The sequence below is a fragment of the Bufo gargarizans genome, chromosome 3 (assembly GCF_014858855.1).
Source record: "Bufo gargarizans isolate SCDJY-AF-19 chromosome 3, ASM1485885v1, whole genome shotgun sequence".
Classification (NCBI taxonomy): Eukaryota; Metazoa; Chordata; class Amphibia; order Anura; family Bufonidae; genus Bufo; species Bufo gargarizans.
In genome coordinates, this window is record NC_058082.1 from 425,157,290 (window position 1) to 425,184,383 (window position 27,094).

The 27,094-nt window shown below is 42.7% G+C and overlaps 1 protein-coding gene across 2 annotated transcripts in view; it reads left to right on the top strand.

Moving 5' to 3' along the window:
• Nucleotides 1-27,094, top strand: part of SRGAP2 (SLIT-ROBO Rho GTPase activating protein 2) — a 125,085-nt gene that overhangs the window by 74,973 nt on the left and 23,018 nt on the right. For both annotated transcript variants that reach the window (XM_044288450.1, XM_044288451.1), the window contains 8 exons: nucleotides 1,340-1,502; nucleotides 11,523-11,585; nucleotides 12,518-12,733; nucleotides 12,870-12,998; nucleotides 14,945-15,166; nucleotides 15,945-16,046; nucleotides 22,644-22,841; nucleotides 24,838-24,922. In XM_044288450.1, the coding sequence (XP_044144385.1) occupies nucleotides 1,340-1,502; nucleotides 11,523-11,585; nucleotides 12,518-12,733; nucleotides 12,870-12,998; nucleotides 14,945-15,166; nucleotides 15,945-16,046; nucleotides 22,644-22,841; nucleotides 24,838-24,922 (1,178 nt within the window). The remainder of the gene's footprint in view (nucleotides 1-1,339; nucleotides 1,503-11,522; nucleotides 11,586-12,517; nucleotides 12,734-12,869; nucleotides 12,999-14,944; nucleotides 15,167-15,944; nucleotides 16,047-22,643; nucleotides 22,842-24,837; nucleotides 24,923-27,094) is intronic.

Sequence of the window (27,094 nt, forward strand, 5' to 3'; positions counted from 1 at the left end):
GATTGCGGACTGCAAAAGACGGAGCGGTTGTGTTCATGAGGCGTTAAACTGCTGATTTAGCCAAAAATGGTGGGTACAGATGACTGTACGTGTATATGAGGGGCCTTTAAAGCGCTTTAACTAATGTAAAATGTGTCCTCACACATGAATTTATAAAAACTATTGGGGTCATTTATCAAACTGGTGAAAAGTAGAACTGGCCTAGTTTCCCTTAGCAACCAGTCAGATTTTACATTTCATTTTTGACAGCTCCTTTGGAAAATGAAAGGTGGAATCTGATTGGTTGCTATGGGCAACTAAGCCAGTTCTACTTTACATCACTTTGATAAATGACCCCATATGTGTTTTGGAGTGTGTATTGCTTGTCAAAATTCCTTTACACTTTCAGCTAACATGTTCAAATTTCTGCTGCAAGCAAGACGTGTCAAAAAAAGGCAAAAGTAATCCTAAACTGCATAAAAACTATGTATGAATCCAACAGCAAACAACAAATCTGATACAACTGAAAATGTCCTCCCCATGTAATGTTCTGTAAGAAGCCAGTTTATGGCCAAGATATTTGCTGCTTCATATTCTGATTTGCACGGCATTTGGCTAGTGTTTGGCTACTTTCTGTGTACTGTATGTTTATCCGTACACTTTCATAGACCTTTCTAATCTGCATCCTACAAATGACCTTAAATCTATTCTCAAAAATCAGAATAAATCCCAAGCAGTTTAATTCACTCTAGACTTCATGTGGGGGGTTGGAGAACATCACAGCCCAATGTAACACAAATCCCTTTAATCCCTCCTCCCCTTCAACGGGCTTAGTGTGAACTTTGCCTATCGTTGCCAGAGGTGGGATTAACCCTTTCCAGATATGAGCTTGTACAGTACAGATATCAAGGACATTTTAATTTGCAGTTGCACACAAGATCACGGAGGAAGATGACTCTGAGACACAGCGGTGGGGCTGGGGGTTTATACTTCTATTTATTTTTGATATGGTTGTATTTTGTTAGTTGCAGATGTATTTCTTGGCCAACTACGAACGAGGAACCGAAACTAGTGGCATCGCTAATCCCTATGTTGTTTGACCATAAGGCCTTTTTAAGGTTGGGCTTGGCAACTATAATGCAGGTGTAAAGTTATGACCATGGTCTTAAACTAGCCCTTGTCTAGGCCTGTTCGCAGGAAGGGCTGACATTGTCTCCTGGAGGTCACCTCAAGTGCTCATTTGAGGCTGTGAAGATTTTAATAATTTATTATGGTCAGGCTTGTGCATTATTTCAGTTTTCTGTGAGAATGTTTTTAATCCTTTTAATTATATGTATGTTTTTTGTTTTTTTTTATGCAGGAAGGATCAAAATGTTCTTTCTCCAGTGACCTGTTGGAACCTGCTCCTCACACAAGTCAAAAGAGAGAGCCGCAATCATGCTACATTAAGTGACATCTACTTGAATAACATCATCCCTCGATTTGGTCAAGTCAGCGAGGACTCTGGACGGCTCTTTAAGAAGGTGTGGGCCTCTTGCTTGCTATTCCTTTCATTCTGATATTTTTGAAGGTTTAGGTAGGACCTGTCACCTCGCCAGACATGGCTGTTGTAGTAACTACCAGCATTCCCCATGTAACAATTCTGGAGCATCTATTCTTATGACTCTGTGATGTACCTTTCCTTTATTATTTCTAGTAGAAGTTATGAATGAATTACTAGCAGTAAAAGTACAGATGGGTGTTCCAGTTGGGGTGCGTCCCTGCACAGTCTGACACCTGGGCAGAGTAAGACTCATTCGCTACTGCAGACTGCTGGCAATTTGTAAACTTCTAGCAGGAATAATACAGGAATGGCACAACATAGTCATAAGAATAGATGCTCCAGAATTGCTTTTAAAGGGGGAATGTAAGTAGTTACTAAAACTGACATTTCAGGAGGGGCGACGGGTCTTCTTTAAGGATTCATTCATCGAGTACTCTTATTTGATTGGTCTGTTGGAAATTTCACTTTCTAATATATTATCTGTCCTCTAAGCTCTTCTCATTTTTGCAAAGATGAAGTCACTAGTTGGAGGAGGTAGGAACCACCCTGCAAATAGTACAGTGATTTAAATCGCTAAATGTGATTGTCATTAATCACCTAAACTATTGTCTTCTCATCTAAATGGGCCTTTAGTGGCAGTGCAATGCGTTTTGATGCGTTTTTCACGCGGGTGATAAAAAACTGAATGTTTACAAACAACGTCTCTTAGCAACCATCAGTGAAAAACGCATCGCACTTGCTCGCGGATGCAATGCGTTTTTTCACGCAGCCCCATTCACTTCTATGGGGCCAGGGCTGCATTAAAAAACGCAGAATATAGAACATGCTTCGATTTTCACGCAACGCAGAACTGATGCGTGAAAACCAACACCCATGTACACAGACCCATTGAAATTAATGGGTCAGGATTCAGTGCGGGTGCTATGCGTTCATGTCACGCATTGCACCCGCGTGGAAAACTCGCTCGTGTGAAAGGGACCTTATTCTTTCTTTTTCACTTTAAGCTCCTCCTTATACTTTTTCTATTTTTCTACTTGCTTTATTTAATTTATTTAGCCCTCAATTTGATTCATTTTTCGATCTTTCACTTCCTCTTTTCTCTTGTGCCAACTGTTAGCAGACTATGTTCTTACCATGCCATTCGTTGGCAGACTGTGCCCGATGCCATTTTGTCCTCATTTCATTAGTTAGCCTTGTGTATATTAATCAAAGGGGTCAAACGCTGAGACAATTTTAATCTGATAAAATATGCGGTCAGTGACTGCTGTATATTATTTTTGTCTTCTTGACAATGCCACCTAGACTTTAGATTTTATTTTTATGTTTTTTTGCTTATTTTGCTGATCGCTCTTGGCATCTGTCTCATTTCAGCATGTTACACTAGACTTTTAAAATTCACATCACATATTCAGTCAATTGCAGTGTTTTTTTGTTCAAGTCAAATGCTTCGGTAATTGCAGCCACATTTACATCTGCCTTTGCCTTGCTTGCATTTTATTCTGTTTGCATTTAACATTTCAGCTGACTTATTTCTTGAAGCCAGGATAATGACAGTTAGAAATTTAGAGCAGACCCACATTTGCTAATGCGGTTTAAAAGTAAGACGGTGTACAATTTAGGCTCCCATACACATTAGCGTGTTATTGGACGAAACTGTCGAGAACCATGGGTTCGGCTGACAGTCTAATGTAAATGGGAGTTCCGGACTCTCCCAAACAGATGACGTTGAGGGAGCGAAGGATTGGACAAAGTGATTATTTTCACCTGATACTTTGTTCTCCTGGGAGATAAGTTGACCATCAGAAGCGTCTGGCAGCGGTATTCTCAGCTCTCCTCATTAAATACATATATATATGTTCAGATCTTCAGAACATATATGTGTATGGGGGAGTTGGGAGAGATGGCCGTCTGCCGACAGCAACTGAGTGTGTATGACTGGCTTTAGACAGGCTTTGTGTCACTTCGGCAAATAGTATTTCTCATGTAGAGAAAGTTAGTAGAAGCCACTTAGTAATGTATTGTGATTGTTCATATTTCCTCTTTGCTGGATGGATTCATTTTTCCATCCAATTGTACACTGCTTGTTTCCATGGTTACGCCCACCCTGGAATCCATGAGCGATGGCCGTGTGCTATGCGGGTGCAGTCCGGATAGCACACAGACAGAAAGCTGCCTAGTCTGAATTGGACAAGACCACTTTAACCCACTAATATGGGACAGACACATCTATAACAATAATAATTAAAGAGGTTGGCCACATTCTGGCTACTAAGATGACTACATGGCACTCTCTATTTTATAAGGTATGCCCCCTTGTTTGCCAAGTCTTTTGTACTGCCCACACAGAGGTCCTGTCCACCAGATGGCTCCTGATGGAGGGTCATGTGACCAGGCAAATCACCTCCATGTGATGTCTTCTCCATTCAGATACACTACACCTGGAGTTTAGTGCAGGTGCAGTGGGTTTGAATGGAGGCGATATCACATGGAGGTGATTTTCCTGGTCACATGACCCTCCATCAGCAGCCATCTGGTGGACAGCACAAAAGACTTGGCAAATAAGGGGGCATGCCTTATAAAATATAGAAATGGTGCAGAATTTCAACAAAGGCTATATTGCTAAGTGTCATATAATTATCTCACAAACACATTGCTCAACAACAACTAGAAAGTGGCCAAACCCTTTAAGTATGTATAAGGCTACTTTCACACTTGCGTTTTGGGCGGATCCGTCATGGATCTGCAAAAATGAATCCGTTACAATAATGCAACCGCATGCATCAGTCATGAACGGATCTGGTTGTATTATCTGTAACATAGTCAAGATGGATCCGTGATGAACTCCACTAAAAGCCAGTGGGAGATGGATCTGGAGGATGGATTTCTATTTTGCCGGATTGTGTCAGAGAAAACGGATCCGTCCTCAGGGACTTACATTGTGTGCCAGGACGGATCAGTTTGGCTCAGTTTCGTCAAGCGGACACCAAAACCCTGCAGGCAGCGTTTTGGTGTCCGCCTCCAGAGCAGAATGGTGACTAATCAGAGGCAAACTGAGCAGATCCTTTTCTATTCAGAATGCATTAGGGCTGATCCGTTTTGGACCGCTTGTGAGAGCCCATGACGGATCTCACAAACGGAAAGCCAAAACGCCAGTGTGAAAGTAGCCTAATAGAAATGTGTAAAAATTGAAAATGTTGGAATAATAAGTCAACAATGGAAACGACTGTGAAAGTGTGATCTACTAATACTACTACCACTATAGGCTTAGTAGAATAATCACCGGATAAGCAAAATCCAGGAATCAAACCCATCTGAGCCGTTCTCTGCCAAGACTGAAATAAAAATGTTCCATAGTCTCCACGTAACAGAAGCTTGGGAGCGTTTTGTAGTTGGTAGGCCGCGTTTGTGTAGTGGAGCCAGTTGGATTGTTTGCTGATTTTACAAAGGTTGATTTGTAGCCAACTACTATATGAGATTGCATCTCTAACCTCCGGTCTGCCCCTCCCTCTCGGGTGTCTCCCATGGGGACATGGAGTTAAAGAGACAGCTCAGCGTGTGGTCTCCTTCCTGACATTGTGGCTGGGCTACATGAAAAGTCCCATAGGGAAAGGGCAGCGGGATGAAGGTATTAACAATTAATATGGCAGCGAGTGCCCCCTCCTGTGATAGAAGCCTTTAGAAAAACTAACTGCATGAATTAGTGATGCCAGTTACGGGGTCTGGATAAGGGGGGGGGTGTCTGTCTGTGTCCCCCTTATCTGCAAGCTTGTGGCTTACACCGGGGAGTGTAGTGATTGACGGGTTAAGGATTAAACATTGCATCTGTCCAGAAGTTTGACGTAACATACAATTTGCCAATACTCTATATATACGCTATATGTAGTTACAGGGATTTAGCAGGGTCTGGAGAACGGGCAAGGATCCAGCAATTCTGTGTGTGCAGTAGCCTGTCCTGTGCCCATCTGGTGTCAGAGCTCTTCAGGGTATCTTCTCCTCATGTTCTCTTACCAAGTCTGCATCACCTCCAGAGTCTTCCTCTGCCCCCACTCTCTTCCCTTCTGTTCCCGTCTGTCACTTCGTCCTGTTGCCAGTGTCCGCTGTCTTCTGCTTGGATCTCCAGAACGTTGCTTGGATACTATCTACTATTAGGATGGTGGGGGGGGGGGGGGGGGGGGGGGTAGTAACTCTGTGCTTACTGTATCTTATTGTTAGACACATACATATCTTAGGGAATCCAGGTCCTTATTTCTAGCCATTGAGCTTGGTACACATTTTCCTGTTCACATGTCCTCAAGATGCTGGAATGTTCTCCTTCCAAGTCTTTATAGAATTCTCTCTACATTTGAAATACAGTCCTGAAATAATTTCACTGTAAGTAAGCGTTCTAGCCTAAGGACTCATGCACACCACCATGGCTTCAGTCCGCATCTGACCCGTATTTTTTTATTTATTTTTTGCGGATCGGATATGGACCCATTCATTTCAATGGAGCAGCATTTCCACAGCCCCGCAAAAAAAATTGAACATGTCCTATTCTTGTCCTTTTTACGAACAAGAATAGGCATTTGCAGAAGGGAAAAAGTGGGATGCCCACGGACGTTATCCGTGACTTGTAGACCACAAACACAGATACAGTCATGTAAGGCTGATTTCACGCAAGCATGTTTGGTCCGGGAAACACGCTCCGTATGATGGCCTGCATTTCCCAGACCGAACACTGCTCCACTGACCTCGACTCTCTGCATTATACTGATCCACGTTGCTGTGAGTTCATGCTTGACCATGGGTCTGCTGTACAGTGCTCGCATAATGCTTTGAGTACAGTACAGAAGACCTGCGGTCAGGCAGGAATTGATTACATCATAAGTGATTATGATACTGTGACTTCTAGTCAGGGAAATGTGGCCGGCACATGGAGCATGTTTCTTGGACCAAACACGCTTGTGTGAAATTAGCGTAAAGGTTTTATATTTAGTCATAGTTGTATGCAATACACGGTTCCCAGAAAACCAAGGCAGACCCCTTTTAAAGGGAACCTGTCGCTATTAAAATGCATTGGCAGACATATTCTAGAGCAGAAGGAGCTGAGCATATAGTTTTATGGAAATGATTCAGCAAAATTTAAAGTTCATAAAATTCTCTGCTTTTTCTGAGCTCAGTGGTCATGTAGGCAGTATGTATATAGAAGGAGCTGTCTGTCACTGGTAAGACCGTCCATATGACTGCCAAGCTCTGCAAGAGACTAGATTTGAATGAATAATTTTGGCCATAAAACTATATATCAATCTGTTCAGCTCCTTCTGCTCTATAACACTGCATTGCATTTCATGGTGACAGGTTCTCATTATAAAAAATGTTTAATGCTCTGATAATGCTTAAAGGGGTTCTGCAGTTTTTTTAAACTATCCTCTGGATAGATCATCAGCATCTGATCGGCGGGGGTTTGACACCCGGGACCCCTGCCGATCAGCTGTTTGAGAAGGCAGCGGCGCTGGCAGTAGTGCCGCTGCCTTCTCGTTGTTTACTGCAGGTCCAGTGACGTCACGACTAGTATCAATGGCCTGGGCGGGGCTAAGCTCCATTCAAGTAAACAGAGCTTAGCCCCGCCCAGGCCTTCTCAAACAGCTGATCGACAGGGGTCCCGGGTGTTGGACCCCCGCCAATCAGATGCTGATTATCTATCCAGAGGATAGATCATCAGTTTAAAAAAAACTACAGAACCCCTTTAACTATGGGCTACAATTGTACCCACTAAACTGCCCGCCAGAGTGCCAATACAACAGCGGGAATACTGTTGAGCACAATGTATATGTGTTGCTGCCCTTTCCTCAATGACTTCTTTTGGACAGTCAGTATCACTGAGAGGGATCTTACTGTGTACCTCATGTAATGAATAGTGTTTTGTTTAAAGGGGTTGCTCCATTATGAGTATATATCGCCTATCCAGAGTCTGATTAGTGGGGTTCCGACTGCCAGGAATCCAGGCACGGACTGTGAACTTAAAGTGGCCCTGGAAAAAAAAAACAAAGTGGCCCCTTTTTGTAGGCAACACAAGTAGGTGGGGTCAACAATACCATAGTGCAAAATACCATCCCAGCAGAACCAAATAACACAGTGTGGCACAATATACTGCCCCAAAAAGCTGTCCCTCTGTGGTGGCCATCAATAGCTGCTATCTTCTGTCCTCCTCCTCCTCCAGTTGTCTATGGAGCAGGGGACCTAAGAGGTGATGTGCAGGCCACAGTATTAGGATTCAGGAGGGCATGTGTGGTCGCTGTCTAGGTACATGAGTACTTGATTCTTACAGTGTTATTTACCGCTGAGAGCTGATTATGTACCCTGTCAGCGTCAAAGAGGAGGACTTGAGCGCCCCCCCGGGAAATTACTCTGTAGGGTCTATGGCCAATCCGCCCCTGGATCCTGGGATCATGAGAAAAGGGACCTGTTTTCCCCTTTCTGAATGGCACGATGGTCACACATGTATGCCGTTTCTCCATTCAGCTCTATGGGATGCTGAAATTAGCTGATCGCTTGTACTCAGCTTTATCCAGCATAGAGTGGAGTGGTGGACCCTCGGGTGTGTGTGCCACTTCATTTAAACAGGAAGCATATGCCCCCATTCTCGTGATCAGCTGGGGCCCCAGCAGTCGGACCTCTGACATTTAGACCCGTATTCCCTATTCTGTGGATAGTGGATAAGTTGTCATAATAGGACAACCTCTTTAGGGTCCATTCACACGTCCGTAAGTGTTTTGCGGATCCGCAAAACACTGACGTCGGCCATGTGCACATGGCCAGCACTATAATATTGCGGACACTGTGTGCTGTTCACATCTTTTCCGGCCCCATTGAAAATGTATGGGTCCGCACCCGTTCCGCATAATTGCGGAACGGATCCGGACGATTCATACGGACATTTGAATGGAGCCTTAAGGAAGATTTGTTATATTTGGAGATATTGCACTGGTATTTTATACTAGAACTTATTTTCATGGCACTCCCTAAATGTTTGCATAAGGTTTTGTAGAGCTACTTGATTTTTTGGCTACTTTCTATGCTTTTATTCATGCCTATGCACACAGAAGGGCAGGTTATTTAATCTAAAGACATCCAAACTTCTGCGCTGATTAATTTCATAATGTAACTTCATAGGGCTCGGGGATTTTCTGCTTCAGAGCTGCAAATCTTCTGTTAACCTTCTCCCAGCTGTAGCGTTAAAGTGTACCTGCCATTTTAAATAACGTCTGACATGTCATAGAGACATGCTTTGCCCTGAGTTCTCCTGAGAGATTATTGTACATGACCTACCCTAAAAGGGCCTGTTGGAGCAGTTGGCATTACGCAACCTAAGGGTGGATAACAAGAAATGTCTCTGGTGAGGTGTGAGAGGTAATGATTCGGGAATAACTCTCATCAGAAATGCAGAGCAGAATTTGGGGAGGTTAACCTACTACAAAATTGACATTGCATATGCTGCCTGTGTAGAATTGGTTAGTAGGTTTGAGGGTTTTCCAAGATTTTAATACTGATGCCCTATCCAATGGATAGGTCATTAGGATCTGATCAGTGGGTGTCCGACACCTGGGACCTCCGCCAATCAGCTGTTTGAGAAGGCCTTGGCTCTTGCAGTAGCGCCACGGTCTTCTCGCAGCACGATGCCAAGCAAAGCCGCTCCACAATGTACGGCGCTGTGCTTGGTAAGCTGCGAGCAGGCCGCAGTGCCCACAGGATGCGATGCTCAAAGCAGCTGTGCTTGGAATCGCACTCTGCACCGTTCACTTCAATGGGTCTGAGCTGTACCTAGGCCATATGACCGATGAACGTGTCTTCACTGGCCTAGGAAAAGCTGTGAGGAGGATGTGGCTCTACTGCAAGTGCCAAGGCCTTCTCAAACAGCTGATTGGTGGGGGTCCTGGGTGTCGGACCCCCACCAATCAAATACTGATGACATTTTCACTGTCTGGCCTTACCAATCAAAGTGCAGTTGCAGAGAGCTGAACCTCTAGGTGTAACGGCAGTGAATGAACATGAGCTATCAAGCACACGTACAACAGGTCAGCCAGTTTCACTAGGTACAAATCTGCTCATAGATGCCCTTTAAAGTAGTAGCAAAGTGGATGAGATTTTCACAAATTCCCACAAGGATTTTGAATCCATAGCAGGTCAATTGTGGTTGCAGATTTCTGCTACCCTTTGCTGTGCAGAAGGTGAAATCTGTAACATACCTGCAGCATTTCCATGAGGGTTTCCACAACAGAATTTTCACTGTTTGGTGAAGGTTTTTATGGAATACCGGTAGATTCACTTCGAACTTTCCACAGTGGACCTGCCACAGGAGGCCACACCATAAAGGTCCAGGAAAGGTCCTATTAATGTTGGATTAAATGAATTTTACTACATAACCCTCTTGTGAACTAAAGTTGTTTTTGTCCTATAGTACATTGGCATAAAGTTACTTTAAAAGATGTCATCTGCAAGGGAATCGGATAAGTGTTTTATACCCCTCCAGTGCCACCACAAGGGAAATAAAGCATTACATGGTGCCCATTGAAATCAATGGTCTGTCCTTGCAATTTATGAATGTGCCAAGACCTCCAGAGAGTGGGGAACTCTTTGTAGCCCCTCTCTGGTACGACTACTTAGGGCTCTTTCACACGAGCGGATACCATGCGTGGAATCTGCTGCATGAAAGAGAGCCAAGCCCTTGGACAGCAGAGACACGGAGCATTAACATGACTGATAATTCTCTTTGCCTCTCTGTGATCTTTTTACTACAAAATCACGGTGACAATTTTATCTCACTGATTTTTGTAGTAAAAAGATCAGAGAGAGGCAAAGAGCATTATCAATCATGTTTATGCTCCGTGTCTCTGCTGTCCGGAACGGGGCTTGGCTCTCTCTCACACAACGGATTCCACGCACAGGATCGGCTCGTGTGAAAGAGCCTTTAATTGGAGGTCTTAAATGAAAAGTGTCCCTCTTTTACCTCAGAATACCTTGGTAAGGTATGTGAAAATAGGCGATAAGCGATAGGCGATAAGCGTTTTAGATTGGCAGAGGTCCATCCACTCTGTGGTCCCTGCTGATCGATGCTTGTCCACCACTCCATTCAGCTCCAAGGGACTGTTGAAGATGGCCGAGTACAAGCACTCGGCTACCTCCATCAGCCTCATAGAGATAAATGGAGTGGCCGTACGTATGTGTGACCCCCGCTTCATTCATACAGTGATAAGTTGTCTTTATTGGACAACCCCTTCGAGGTATACTCCTGGCAATCGAAATATATTTCCGTACGATCTGAGATTGGTAGGAGATTTCTCAAAACTGGTGTAAAGTAAAACTGGCTTAGGCTACTTTCACACTAGCGTTCTGCTGTCCGCTCGTGAGCTCCGTTTGAAGGAGCTCACGAGCGGAGCAGAACGCTTCCGTCCAGCCCTGATGCTGTCTGAATGGATGCGGATCCGCTCAGACAGCTGAACGCTGCTTGCAGCGTTCAGCTGTCCGCCTGGCCGTGCGGAGGCGTGCGGATCCGTCCAGACTTACAATGTAAGTCAATGGGAACGGATCCGCTTGAAGATGACACCATATGGCTCAATCTTCAAGCGGATCCGTCCCCCATTGACTTTACATTGAAAGTCTGAACGGATCCGCTCAGGCTACTTTCGCACTTAGAAATTTTTCTAAGTTATTAATGCAGACGGATCCGTACTGAACGGAGCCTCCGTCTGCATTAATATGATCGGATCCGTTCAGAACGGATCCGATCAAACGCAAGTGTGAAAGTAGCCTTAGTTGCCCATAGGAACCAATCAAATTCCACCTTACCTTTTTCAGAGCTCCTTTGCAAAATGAAAGGTGAAATCTGATTGGTTCCTGTGGGCATCTAAGCCAGTTTTCCTTTTTGATATTGTTGCTGACCCTAGATAAGCTATTCCATCACTGTACCTTATGTTTGTATGTCCTAAAATATTAAAACGCTAACAATATTGTGTCTTTGCAGAGTAAGGAGATTGGTCTGCAGCTTCAGGAGGACCTCATGAAAGTGTTAAATGAGCTCTACACGGTAAGTCCTGGGGATTTGCATCATGGCTATTGAACTCCTACTGGGGACACATACATTCATGAAATTACCCTGGAGAACAATGCTGGCTTGCTCATCTCGCGGATCTGTCCATAGAATCCATTTTACCCTGGTTGTTGTTCATTGTAAATGAGGAGAATTTGGTTTGATCTTGGACCACTTAATCAGATAAAAGCAGCATGAGGAACATCATTAATAATAATCAGGGAATCATTTCTCTTTATTAAAAAAAAAAAAAAGTGCTGGAGCTCCCAGCATTGACGTGTGCATATATTAGACTTGAATTCTTGTCGAACCACGCTGGAGAAGGGATTTCGAATTCCTAGTTGTCATTGTTCCCTATGTGCAGCAGAGAATTATGGTCGTTGTCCTGTTTTTTTAACATCAATTATTCAATTATTATTTAATTATTCAAAAGATGGAATAACAGGATTAGACCATTAAGTCCAGACTCGCATGGGAAAAGATGGCATGACTGCCCTTATGTTAGCACCCCTTTGTACCTTTATTTCACTTGCAGGAAAGCTGTATTTTTAGATCCAATAATCCATCCTGTTTTGTATGTATACACACCTAATGCTCACTATTTTAGGCCAGGTTCACACAGCGCATTTCATTCCTTCCAACCAGTTTTACAAGATTAGTGAGTGGAACTCATATTTTATATATTTACTGCTGAAATTGTTGCGTACATATGTAGTTTTTTTTGTTGCTTTTGTCAATGAAAACTTCCAAAAATGTATATATTTTTTTACTTTGCATATCGTTTTCTCTTCAAAGAAAAAATTCCCCCGAGATCTTAGTTCCAAATGTCATGAAATCCACCTTTCCTGCACCCTTTAGTGCAACAGTAGTGGACTTGGACTTTTTGAGCATAGCATGATCGTTTTTGTTTTGTTTTTTCTTTTTTTCAGGTGATGAAGACCTATCACATGTATAATGCAGATAGTATCGTAGCACAAAGTAAGCTGAAGGAGGCGGAGAAACAGGAGGAAAAGCAAATGAGCCGGTCGGTGAGACAGGAAGATCGTCAGACTCCCCGATCCCCAGACACCGCCACCAGTGTCCGCCTAGATGAAAAACACATTAGGCGCAGCTCTGTTCGAAAGATTGAAAAGATGAAAGAAAAGGTAAAAATGATCCTAATCTGCTAATATTGTCTTTAATTGCTTTGCTTGACTCTTTGCACATTCCATAACCATTCTGTGTATGTAGGCCTCAGTCTCAGAATGTCCCTTTTTATCTTTTTTCTTTTTGCTCTTTTAGCGTCAAGCCAAATACACAGAAAACAAGGTGAAGGCCATTAAGGCTCGTAATGAGTATGTACTGGCACTGGAAGCCACTAATGCGTCTGTCTTCAAATACTACATCCATGACTTGTCTGACCTCATTGATGTAAGTATCACTGTTTAACTGGAGTTTTCCCAGACAATGGAAATGCAAAAATGGTGATTCCCAATTATCTCAAAACGCATGGTCATCTAGTGGGATAATATGTATATATTAGATGTTTATGTGAATTTTTCACCAACTGCTATCAACTCCAATCCCATGAGGGATGACCGTTACGACAAACACGTTGTATATGACACCTTAAATGTCAATGAATAAAATGCATGCTACTGAAACGATACCTATTACTGTATATACACTGACATTGAACTAAAATGATATATGTTACATTATATATGCAGTGACCTGATACTTGGGTACAGTATGTATGTGGAATGCACTAAATCAAAGGCTTGTACAGCTCTAAATTACACCCGCAGGTCAATCATTTATAGGTTGTTATACATTCACATAGGAAAATGGGTTCTTTTGCTGGTATGGTAATAAAGCAGCCACGGTCACTTTGTTCTGGAATAGGCAGTAAAATTTAAAATGTTAATACCAAATAACTTTATCACAGTGACCTTATAGAAGTTCTCTAAAAGGATAAGTGTTTCAGTCTGCTATTACTACTCTCAATAGTACCATCACGTCGTATGATTGATCCAGCGGTTTTGTGGCTTCAATTTTAAATTAAAGGGAACCTGTCATCAACTGTATGCTGCCCGTACTATCGGCAGCATAAACGAGAGACAGGTGAGATGATGTCAGCGGTCTGTCATTTATAAGAGTAAGTGGTTGCCAAGAACCAACATCACAATCATTGCAGACTGGGCCTGGAAAAGAGTCACGGCCACCCGAGAAGAGTCCTGGTTATTCATGAATTCCTGCTCTCCTGACTCCTGCCCACCTGCTGATGACTGACAGTCTCCTCCCGAGTTTCCTCCCTTTGTCTCTAGGAGAGAACTGCCAATCATCAGCAGATGGTGAGAGCAGGAGATGATGAATAACCAGGACTCTTCTCAGGTAGACTGGACTCTTTTCAAGGCCCAGGCTGCAATGATTATGATGCTGGTTCTCAGCAACCACTTACTTTTAGCTCATCAGTGGCACACCGCTGACATCAGCATTTCTGTCACTATTTTATGCTGCCCTCAGTGAGATCAGCCTAAAGTTGATTACGGGTTCCCTTTTAAGTGTGAACAGAATTTACACTCTGGGCACCATTCTGAACACCAAGGTGTGCCACTTCTCTTCTCCCACATAGTACTGAATATAAAGGGGAAGCAAGGAAGTAATGACCAGGGTAAATGTTAAGGAGAACCATGTGTTTAAAGGAACACTAAACCTAGAAAAGGCACAAAAATGTTCAAAAATCATAGTACTTCCCTTAATCTCCCCCTAATATGTCATATTACAAAATCTTCCTAACATGTCCTAGCAGAACAACCATGTTCCCCCTCCTCCTCCTCACTGTCCTGTCTGCAGTAAAGACAAAAGTTCTGCCCTATTTGTTAAGCTTCACCACCCAAATCCTTTCCACCACCCAAGAATATGGGACATTAACCCCTGTGTTTTCTCCTCTTTTTATTTTTTATTTTAATTTTATTTTTATGGTCATGATATAAAAAGTTTGGGGAGGGGGTATAAGTCAATATATGTAGGTAAATGGATGGTGAGAATGTGTGGAAAACTGATGAATGTTATAAGAATGAACTAAAAGGTTAATATACATGATAATAATTTGACAGAGTGAATACTTTAAGAAAGACTATAGAATAAAGATCTGAGAGAGTCCAGTCAAAGGCTGGGAGGGGATTAAACTTGGTATTCCCACACTTGGGGGGATTATAGGGGGGGGGGGGGGGGGAGTTATTAATACTGACATTTCTTATGCCAGTGTTAATTAAAAAAGAAAACGCCAACTTTGTTACGAGGTGCATGTCTCAATTATTTTGCTGCATCAGAGTCTTTGCATCAGAAACTGAAATTTGGCAATCCCGTTGCAGTGTTGTGACCTGGGCTACCACTCGAGCTTGCATCGTGCTCTGCGCACTTTCCTTTCTGCCGAGTTCAACTTACAACACTCCAAGCAAGAGGGACTGGAGGCTCTGGAAAATGCCACCGAAAACCTAGATGCCACTTCAGACAAGCAACGTCTCATGGAATCCTCCAACAGTGTCTTCTGCCCTCCTGTGAGGTTTGAGTTCCAGCCGCACATGGGGGATACAGTAAGTATCTTTATGTTGGATTCTTTATAAAGTATTGCAGTTGACATATACTGTACAAGGACTGCAATTTCACATTTCTTCATAGTTACATAAAGGAATTTGCCATGCTTTAAACTGATTCCTAATGCACAGGATAGGGGATAATTGTCTGTGGGAGTTAGTGGGGGGTCTGCGTCTTGGTCCTCGACTGATCACAAGTTGGGCTGGGGTACTTTGTCCCTTGTATGAATGTAGCAGCATTCAAGCATATGCTCTGCCACTCCTTTTCTATCTTTGGTACTGTCGGAGATAGTCGAGCGCTTTACTCTACTGTATTCATTAACCCTATAACCTGATTGTGGTGGCAGCAGGCATGAGTGACCTCTCTATTTATACACGAGAGCCCAGTTCTCATGATTAAGGGGCTTCCAGCAGTTGAACCTCCCACTGATCAAGCACTTATCCCCTAACCTAAATTTTGAATATCCTACAAAGGACACATTTTAAATATACTGATGACGAATTGGACTCTGACACCACTCCTTGTAGGCCACTCAGTTATTATAAAGTTCTAAATTAAGAAAGCAGGAAGAACCTCAAGAAATCCATGTTGTGGCGTCTCAAGTAAATGTTTTACAAGGTAGGAAATTGAAGTTAAAAAGATAATGTTTCTCATATTCCTACAAATCAGATTCGTATAGGGAAAAAGGAGGTCAACGTTGTATATTTCTTTTACAAATTGTGTTGATAATTTTTGGGTATTACTATAGTCATTGACTAAGTCTGTCTTGGTCTCTAGGTCTCTCTATTGTGTGCTCAGCAGCCTTTACAGGGAGAGTTGTCTCAGAGGTGCCAGCAGCTGCAGTGTCGGTTGTCCACCTTACACATAGAAAATGAAGAGGTATGTACTCATTTCTACTTTTTTGTTCTAGTAGATATAAAGAGGGCAAAAATATGATGTGGCAACATAGGTTTTCATGCTAGACTTTTAAGTTGTATTTTCATCCAATGTAAACTATATAGACAAAAGTATTGGGATACCTACACATTACTCTTAGAACATCCAGTATGCCTACTAAAACAGCTTCCACTTTTCTGGGAAGACTTTCTACAAGAAGATTGAATGTTTGTGTGAATTTTTTCCCATTCGTCCAGAAGAGCATTTGTGAGGTCAGACACTGATGTCTTTGGTTCATCCCAAAGGTGTTCACTGGGGTTGAGGTCAGGGCTCTTTATGGACCAGTCATGTTTTTCTACACCAAACTCTCCCAACTATACCTTTATGGACCGTGCTTTGTGCGCTTGGGCACAGTCATGTTGAAACACAAAAGGGCTTTCCCCAAACAGTTTTCACAAAGTTGAAAGCTGACAGTTGTCCAAAATGACTTGGTATGCTGAAGCAATAAGATTTCCTTTCCCTGAAACTAAATGGCCTACACGACCCCTAAAAAAAAAAAACGTGATTCCTCTCTCCACAGAACACGTTTCCACTTCTCCAGAGTCCAGTGTCAGCGTGATTTACGCCACTCCATCTGACTCTTGGCATTGTGCTTGATGTAGGGCTTCCATGCAGCTACTCAGCCATGAAGCTCCTGGAGTACGTTTTTTGTGCTAATCTTGATACCAGAGGAGGTTTTGAACTGTGTAGTTATTGAGTCAGCAGAGTGTTAGTGACTTTTATGCACTGCGGGGGAAATTTATCAAGACCAACTCTTTCTGTGCCTGCTTTGATATCCCCTGCGCTGCCAGACGATGCGCCTAATTTATGAGGGGACGCACGCCTCATCCTAAATTAGGTACATCCTCCGGCAGTCTGTGTGCCTAAACAGAAATCTGTGACCACTGTGAGCTTCCGTAGATTTCTGGGTTTGCCATAAATGGAGTAAATGAAGATAAATTTATCATGATAGTTGACCGCGACCCTTGCCACTCTGCTTTCAGAAAAATTACACTTGCGACTAGTTCTTCAAAAATCACATTTAAAAAGTTGCAAAGATGCCGTTTTTGACGCTACTTTTTGGAGCAAACTAAGTGATAACTCTCCTATGCACCTCAGCACTCGGTGACCCCCCCACCCCAGCCGAGTTGCTGTGGTTCCTAAACGCTTCCACTTTACAATAATACTACTCGCAGTTGATCGTGGAATATCTAGGAGGGAAAAAAAATTATGAACTGACTTGTTGCAATGGTGCCATCCTATTACAGTACCAAGCTGGAATTCGGTGAGCTCTTTAGAAGGACCCATAAGGGGCACATTTACTTTTAGTGTCTGCGCCTGTTTTCAGGAGTAAAAAAAGTTGTTTCAGACTGTCTTATTTATTTATTTTTTTAAGTCTCATTTACCAACTGATTTTGCGCCTGTTTAGAAAGGATTAGCGCCTTGTTCGTCTAATTCTTATTTTGAGACTAATTTTGGAGTTGTCTTTGTTTTGTGCCTAATTTCCAATGTATTTATGTTGGTACACCTTTTTGCGCCTGAATTAGAGGGTTAAACAGTCTTATTTCTACTTTACTCCTTTGGGAGGGGGAACTTGTGCAATTTTTTTGCATTTAAAGAGATAGGGGCACTTTTACTAAGGGACTTCAGACTTTTGTAGGCGTAAAATAGTTACATCTCTCTTTTTTTTTTACAATATTTAGTCACACGGCAGGTTTAACGCCGTGTCCACCAGTTGGGTGGGGCGGAGGCAGAGTGTGGACGTGTCGGGGCCAGGACTCCAGCTCCAGCAAAAAACAGGAGCACATGTTAGTGAAAAACGGTTACGCCGCATAGACTGCCACAGATGCGCCTAATTTATGATGAGCACGACAAATCAGAGCAAGGGGGAAACTAAGACCAGAGTAAAAAGCTGGTCTTAGCAAATGTGCCCCATTGTTTCACAAATGTTTGTAAAGGCAGACTGCATGACTAAGGGCTGGATTTTATACACCTGTGGCAACTAATTTTATACACCTGTGGCAATTAAACACCTGAATTAATCGATTTAGAGGTGTATAATGCTATATTGCTATATATGAATGTGTGTGTGTGTATTTAAACATACGCAAAAAAAAATAATGCACCCAGTTATAAATGTCAGATTGCTGCAAAGCTCAGCATGCAGTTCTATCCCAAGCAGATATGTAAATGATTACAGGTGTCGTCTGAGTAGAAACAGGTTCGTGCCACAAAAGTGTATAATGTTTTCCCTGCTGCCCTATTAAGGGTCCATTCACACGTCCGCAAAATGGGTCCGCATCCGTTCCGCAAATTTGCGGAACAGGTGCGGACCCATTTTTTTTCAACGGGGCTGGAATGTGCTATCCGCACTTGCGGATCCGCACTTCCGTTCCACAAAAAAATAGAACATGTCCTATTCTTGTCCACAATCGCGGACAAGAAAAGGCATTTTCTTTGAGAGTGTCGGCGATGTGCGGTCCGCAAAATGATACTTAATATGCAAATAAGGCATTGGGTGCAGAGAGGACGTCAACTTTGCTCTTGTTTCACCCAAATTCAGCTCCTTTCTGTGGCCAGCCCCCCTCTCACTGCTTTGATTAACAGGACCAGGCAGTGGCATAACAATGAGGAACAGGGGGTCAGTCAGCACATCCCAATGTGTTTGCAGAGTGCGGTTGCATTTTGTTATTTTTCTTTGTATAAGGGCTCATTCAGACAGCCGTATGTATTGTTCCGCACTCGTTCTACATTTTTGCGGAACGGGTGCGGACACATTAATTTCAATGGGACCGCAAAAGATGCGGACAGCACACTGTGTGCTGTTCGCATCCGTTGTTCTGTTCCGCGGCCCCACAAACATTTATAGAGCATGTCCTATTCTTGTCTGCAATTGCGGACAAGAATAGGCATTTTCTATAACAGTGGCGGCCATGTGCGGTCCGCAAATTGTGGAAAGCATATGGGCCTATATCCATGTTTTGCGGACCGCAAAACATACGGCCGTCTGAATGAGCCCTTACAGTGAGGAAGGGGCCAGCCACAGAAATGAGTGGAGCTTGGGCACAACGAGAGCAACAGTGATGCTCTGGTTGCACCAAACGCCTAATTTACATATTAAGAAAAAGTATCATAACTCAGGAATGGAGCCTCAGATCCACAAAAAGGAAGTGTTTCAATCAGGTGAACCACAGCTGTGTGCCTATGAAAATAGTTTGATAGGGAGGTCGCTGTTGACACAAGGTTGCAATTCTTTCGGCTTGTGATCTGAAATCTCCCAACATGCCTTGCTTTACTCCATCCCTGAACCGAGCATGCTCTGATGATTTGCATTGCTGAGAAGATTGGTTTTACACCGTGCTGGGTACCGTATTCTGAAATATTCAGAAGTTACCTATCGGGCATTGCAGGTTTTACATGATCTCATCTAAGCGGTTACGGCTTTCAGTCCACAAGGTTCTAGTAGCACCTGCAGGACTGTGAATGCAGCTCTGGGTTATAATTCATCTAGTAGACAGAGTAAAGCAAAATATCTGCAGAGTATGTTAAGTTCCTCATCTAGATTTTTACCAGTGTGGACACTGTAAAGTGATGTTCAGAAGTGAACCTACGCCTTCAGATCTCATTCCGGGTAGATGTCAGGAGTATGTATACCTCTGACATACTCCACTGTATAATAATGCAGCGGTATACATTGGCCTTTGTCCACGATGGTAAGAAAAAGTATACTGCTGGGTGTAGGGAAGTGCAGTCTACTGTAGTTGACTATACAATAAACTATGTCATTCCAACCCCCCCCCCCCCCATCCCCCCCACCCTTCCCTTGAGGAGGCTAAAAGGACACTTTAGTGAAGGGGGGCTTTTAGCTACACTCTGCGTATGTGCCCAAGTCTCTGCGGGGAGTCGGAAACGCACTGCTGTGGAATGCTTTTTATCCATATTACTCCTATTGGTTGATCAAACCTGCCACATGGAGTACATCAAGGCAAACAGGATCTATTGTCCAGCCTTTACTAATTGATGGCCTATCTGGAAGAGGATTCCGGCAGGCAGTTCCGGCATGCTGCGGTATTTTCTCCGGCCAGAAAATGTAAGAGGGACTGAACTGATGCATACTGAACGGAATGTTTTTTTCCGGTATTGAGCCCCTGTGACTGAACTCCATACTGAAATGCTAGTGTAAAAATACTCTTAGTCTGAACCAGATTTATTTCCAGTGATGATTTATTCTGTATCTTGTAAGTAAAGTAGAATTTGACTTTGCTAAGATTCATAAGGATTTCTCATTAATGGAAGCCATAAGTTAATGCCATGTTTTCCACATGTGGCAGCAGCACGGGCAGTATATCATAATGAAAGCTAAAAGGTTTCTGTGTATTTTCTTGGAACACTTCGAAACTTGTTCTTTGCATGTTGTAAGTGCCTCATGTCCGAATGTAATGTATGCGGGCTGTGAGAATAGGGATTGAATAGGAGCATGAGTCGTCCTGATCCAGTCCACTAGAGTGACTTAAAAGAAAGTTTTATAAAAATTCAAATCACCTCCCCTTTCCCATAATTTAAAATAAAAATAAACAATGAGATGCATCACTGCATCCTAAAATGCCTAAACTTTTAAAATATAAAGGTATTTATCCTATATGGTGACGGAAAAGAAAAAAAAGCTAAATATCCAATTTGCCATTTTTACGTCACTTCACCTTCCAAAAGGCAATTGAATAAAATGGTTCAAAGAGTCATATGCACTCCAAAATTTGTATCAATAAAAACCACAGATCACCCTACAAAAAATGTGTCCATACACTGTTCTGCAGACATAACTATAAATAAGTTATGAGGGTCACATTTTATTTTTTTCTTGGGGTGAGGAATATGAAAATAATGCAGTTGTTTTTATATGATTTGTGACAGCCATGATGTTTTATATAGGTGCATGTGGCTTTTTTGTCACTTTTTTATATGGAAGAATATTCTCCTCCCCCCCCCCCCCCCCCTTTAATTTTTTTTATGAACTGTATTAATCTTTAAGTCATTTAAAATAATTCCCCAGCTGTAAGTACGGGTAGAAAGCAGTACCTAGTAGTACGTGTGGGGAGCAGTACATTACATGTGGAAAACAGTGCAGTACATGTAGTACCGGTGGAAAACAGTACAATACACGTAGCATTAGTGGAGGACAGTACAGTGCATGTAGAACTGGTGAACAGTACAGTACACGTAGTACCAGTGGAGAGCAGTACAGTACACATAGCATCAGTGGAGAGCAGTACAGTACATGTAGCATCAGTGGAGAACTATACAGTCCATGTAGTATTGGTGGAGAACAGTACAGTACACGTAGTACCAGTGGAGAATCAGTACAGTACACGTAGTACCAGTGGAGATCAGTACAGTACACGTAGCATCAGTGGAGAACAGTATAGTGCATGTAGTACTGGTAGAGGACAGTACAATACATGTAGCATCAGCGGAGAACAGTACAGCGCATGTAGTACTGTACAGTACACATAGTACCAGTGAAGAGCAGTACAGTACACATAGTATCAGTGGAGAGCTATACAGTCCACGTAGCATCAGTGGAGAGCTATACAGTCCACGTAGCATCAGTGGAGAGCTATACAGTCCACGTAGCATCAGTGGAGAGCTATACAGTCCACGTAGCATCAGTGGAGAGCTATACAGTCCATGTAGTAATAGTGGAGAACTGTACAGTACATGTAGTACCAGTGGAGAGCAGTACAGTACACGTAGCATCAGTGGAGAACAGTACAGTCCATGTAGTACCGGTGGAGAACAGTACAGTACACGTAGCATTAGTGGAGGACAGTACAGTGCATGTAGTACTGGTAGAGGGACAGTACAATACATGTAGCATCAGTGGAGAACAGTACAGTACATGTAACATCAGTGGAAAGCAGTACAGTAGAGAACAGTACAGTACATGTAGTACTGGTGGAGAATAATACAGTACACATCGGTGGAGAACAGTATAATGCATTTAGTATTGGTGTACAGTACATATATCATCAGTGGAGAACAGTACAGTTCATGTAGTACTGGTGAACGGTATAATGCATTTAGTATTGGTGTACAGTACATATATCATCAGTGGAGAACAGTACAGTTCATGTAGTACTGGTGAACGGTATAATGCATTTAGTATTGGTGTACAGTACATATATCATCAGTGGAGAACAATACAGTGCACCTAGTACCGGTGGAGAGCAGTGCACGTATCACTGAATATTGATTTCAGTAACACACTACCAACTGGTCGTCGTATATACACCCCCAAAATTCATGCGCAGATTACCAGTCAGTCACTTGTCCCGCTGATCGGTACTGTCTGTGAGATTGTAATTTGAATTAGTTTCATATTACCATTACCCAGGACATGCTATTGTAAGCTGAACATGTTGTAACATGAAGGATCACTTGGCTTGTGCTTGATATGCTGACGCAAGGGAAATAAAATCTTGTCCTCTACAGAAAACATGCTGTTATCTACAGATGTGATACTTTACTGTATAAATCTGACTGAAATATTTATTTTCCAATAAGGTTAAAAAGACAATGGAAGCTACGTTACAGACCATCCAAGACATGGTGAGCGTGGAGGACTTTGATGTATCAGACTGTTTCCAGTATAGTAACTCAATGGAATCTGTGAAGTCCACGGTGTCCGAGACCTACATGAGCAAGCCGAGCATAGCCAAGCGGCGGGCCAACCAGCAGGAGACCGAGCAATTCTACTTCACTGTAAGGAAAATGGTCCTACTATACTCATTTTATCTGGTTACACAGTATAGACATATTTAGTCGCATAGTATCAGGGGAAAGGCTATTAACCCTTTTATTGCCAGAGGATTGGCGATCATTCACACACTTTTGACAAGCACAAACCCTAAATTTATAATTTTTAAGAAAGTGTATAGGTGTGAGGGTATAAATGGTGCCACACAACATTTTACACTCTTGGGCGCCTAACATGCAATTTTGTATCAAAGCATAATATATGGTAAATTATCTTTGCCTCTGTCTCAATGTTTAAGCCAAATCAGGTTATAGACATCTCCTAAAAATAAATTTGATAAATATATGATATATCTGAGGAGACTAAAAACCTCTATGATCCAAATGAGAGACACGAGTGATTACATATGTAACTGGTCATCCTCTCTCACCTCTCTGAATGAGGTGGGTGAAAACATGAACTAAAGTTATGTATTTGGGGTCTCTTACTTGCGGCTCCCACTCCTCAATTTTTCTTCCAGCTCCAACTTTGCAGCTAGAGATGTCCAGGTGTCATTCTTTTTTAAAGGGGAGATTCTGGACTTTAAAGAGAACCCTTCGTCACAAAATGCAATTCAGTCTGCAGGCAGCATGTTACAGAGCAGGAGGTGCTGAGCGGATAGATGCATGGTTTTGTTGGAAATTATTCAGTAAAACTTGTAATTTTAAATATTTAAGCCTCTCCTATTTCTGACTTTAGTTGTAAACAGGGGAGGTGTTATCAGTGACTGATAGCATTCTCTATGTAAGTGTGTATACATAGGATAGCGGTCAGTTACTGATAATATCTCCCCTGTGTACAGCTATCAGTGAAAGCCTTCTCTGTGTAAGTGTATACATAGATAGCTGTCAGTTACTGATAGTTGTACACAGGGGAGGTGTTATCAGTGACTGATAGCATTCTCTGTGTAAGTATATATACATAGATAGCTGTCAGTTACTGATAGTTGTACACTGGGAGGTGGTATTAGTGACTGATAGCATTCTCTGTGTAAATATATATACATAGATAGCTGTCAGTTACTGATAGTTGTACACTGGGAGGTGGTATTAGTGACTGATAGCATTCTCTGTGTAAGTGTGTATACAGAGATAGCTGTCAGTTACTGATCGTTGTACACAGGGGAGGTGTTATCAGTGTTTTATAGCATTCTCTGTGTAAGTGTGTATACAGTTATAGATGTCAGTCACTGCTAACGCTTCCCACATGAACAATGAAGTTAGAAATAGCAGAGATGTAAATGCATGAATTACAAGTTTTACTGAGTCTTTTCCCACAAAACTATATATCAATCTGCTCAGCTCCTCCTGCTCCATAATCTGCTGCCTGCAGTTTGCATTGTCTTTCATAGTGTCACGACTAGACATTGCTTATGGTGTCATTTTAAAGTCCTATCATAATACTTATGCCCTTGGCAGTGCAAGGGTTAATGTGGATAGCTATCTGTGATTTGCAGTATGGTGGTAAATATATAAAATTGGTGCTTACAGTACACTTTGAAGTGAATGTGAAATTTAATATCTTCCTTCCACATAAACCAGGCACTAATTGGCTATCTTACAGATGTCTTAGCCACCAGGCCTGTGTCAGATTCGTTTTGATACTGGATGATCGCGAACACTTTTCATTTTGAAGGTGAAATCTTTTTGCAATTCCCTTATCAAATTAGTCTCTGCCCTCCGCCTCCAGCTGGGAGTCTATTTCCAGATTCTCCCATACTTTCTGAAAGGTGTTCTGCCTTCAGATTATGGATTTTCTCACCTTCACAATGACTTACTATGCACCCAAAAAAAAATGAAGCATTTAACAAAATGATATGTCTTGCCTTAAGTGCAATCTACGTCAGTATATTAAAGCTTTGAAATTAATTAGAAATTTCTGGGTCACGTATAATAGCTGTGGGCTGCGTTGAGAATCTGATTGGATGTTGCTGATGAATTATTGCTTCTTTGTTCTCTGTAGAAGATGAAGGAATTCCTGGAGGGACGAAATTTGATTACAAAACTGAAAGCCAAGCATGACACGTTACAGAAGACCCTGGGAGAGTGTGAGTCTGGCAGAAACAATGTCTTGTGTTCGTCTGGGAACGGGGTGGGGTGGTACACCTATCAGTCACATTGACAATGTCAATGATGATCTCGAGTGACCGTCTTTGGTAGTCAACTGATCACTGGTTAATAACAGGTTTGTCAGATTCCACCTCTGAACTAATTGAGCATCTTTCCATCACATCATTGCCAACTGTTACATAGCCAGAAATACTTTCTATCAATTTTACCCTTACCTGTACTTTGGCCTTTTTTGTCCTTATGTCCTGTAGTTTGAGTACTAGAACGTTTTCTAGACTTTTCTTGAGCTATCTTGAGCTGTTTTGAAGTTACTGGGGCTTGTGGTAACATGGTTGGATGAATGGCCTAGTAAGGGATTACCATTTCACTTTCAACACTTTGATGACCACTGGTAAACTGTACATGGGCAAAGTCCACTTAGTTGTGTACCTTTTTAAGTGTTTTTTTATTATTATTATAATTTTTTTTATTTATTTTTTCCAAACCCACCTAGGTCAGACCTGTGACTAGAAGCATAATTGCCTGCTTCCCGATGCTGACTCCCCACTCCTTCTGTCCCTGGTCTCAGCTGATCCGCTGTGCTCCCAGGATGTAAACTTCCATTTTGAAGCAACTGCAGCCAGTTGCTGTCCTCAGCAGTGATCTGCTCCACTTCTATCAGGGGGCCATTTGACTTGATGCAAGGGGAGTAGTTTTTAGCTGCAGCCAGCAATTGGCTGCAGTGGCGTCAAAGCGGAAGTTCACATCCTGGGGGTACAGTGGAGCAGCCGAGGCCAGGAATCGAAGGAGCCAGGCCCCAGGAAGCAGGCAAGTATGCTTCTCTTCACAAGTCTGCCTAAAAGAAGGGGTTTACCAAACCCCCTCACAGGTGCACAGCCACTTTAAGTCTTACACAACAACATGCATTGTTATATGCCCTGCTTGGCATCCTATCTTTGGTGAAGACAAAGGCCATCTCCAGAGTCACGCTCAGCTATGGATGACTGTAAAACATTTATTAAAAACCATGGGTGCCCACAGATTTTATTTGGCGCTGGTAATTATGTGGTAATGCCCCAGTGGAAACAAATAATACATGCATAGTGTTTCCTCTGCAAATTAAATTTATTCAGTTTCCTGTTGCTTATATAGCACCGACCTATTTCATATCACCGTATAGTGATTGTCTCCATTCACATCGGCCATTTTTTTTCTATGATGTTCACAGTCTGATTTTCCTGTCTTAGGGCTTGTTTACACGACCGTGCCATGTTTTGCGGTCTGCATTTGTGGATCTGCAAAACACAGATGCCGCCCATGTGCCTTCCGCAATTTGCGGAACGGAAGGCCCTTTATAGAAATGCCTATTCTTTTCCGCAAAACAAACAAGAATAGGACATGACTTAAAATTTTTGCAGGGCCACGGAACGGAGCAAGGGAAGCGGACAGCACACGGAGTACTGTCCGTATCTTTTGCGGCCCCGTTGAAGTGAATGGGTCTGCACCTTAGCCGCATAAAAAACAGCTCGGATGCGGAACCAAACCACGGTTGTGTGAACAAGCCCTTAGACACATATTAGAATAACTAAATTCCTATGGCACAGATTCTATCAGTTTTTAGAAAAAGCCTTTGAAAACCTAAAAATTCCAGGCAGATGTTGTCTTTGGTTGGATTTGAAGCCAGGACGCCTTTGCTGTAAATAATTCGTGGGGGCACCTTATTTTTAATCTGTCTTAGGCTCCATTCACACGTCCACAATTCCGTTCCGCATTTTGTGGAACGGAATTGCGGACCCATTAATTTCTATGGGGCCGCACGGTGTCCAGATCCGTGAATGCATTTTCTATTAAGTGCCGGCGATGTGCGGTCTGCAAAATGTGGAACGCACATTGCTGGTGTCCGTATTTTGTGGATCCGCAAAACACACACTGATGTGTGAATAGGCCCAACATGGGCAGGAGATCGGGCCAATTATTGGGAATGAACATTTGGATAAATGCTCGTTCCTGATAATTAGCCTGGGTAAGGGTACAGATCCACAATGCAGCAGACTACATGCGGCCAAGCCAAGCTTACCTGAGGCAACCAATGGCCCCACAAGTTTCTGATAGTCGTGCGTCCATTAGTTGTTGTGGGTAGGTGTGGCTTGTCCTCGTGCCGTCAGCCACAC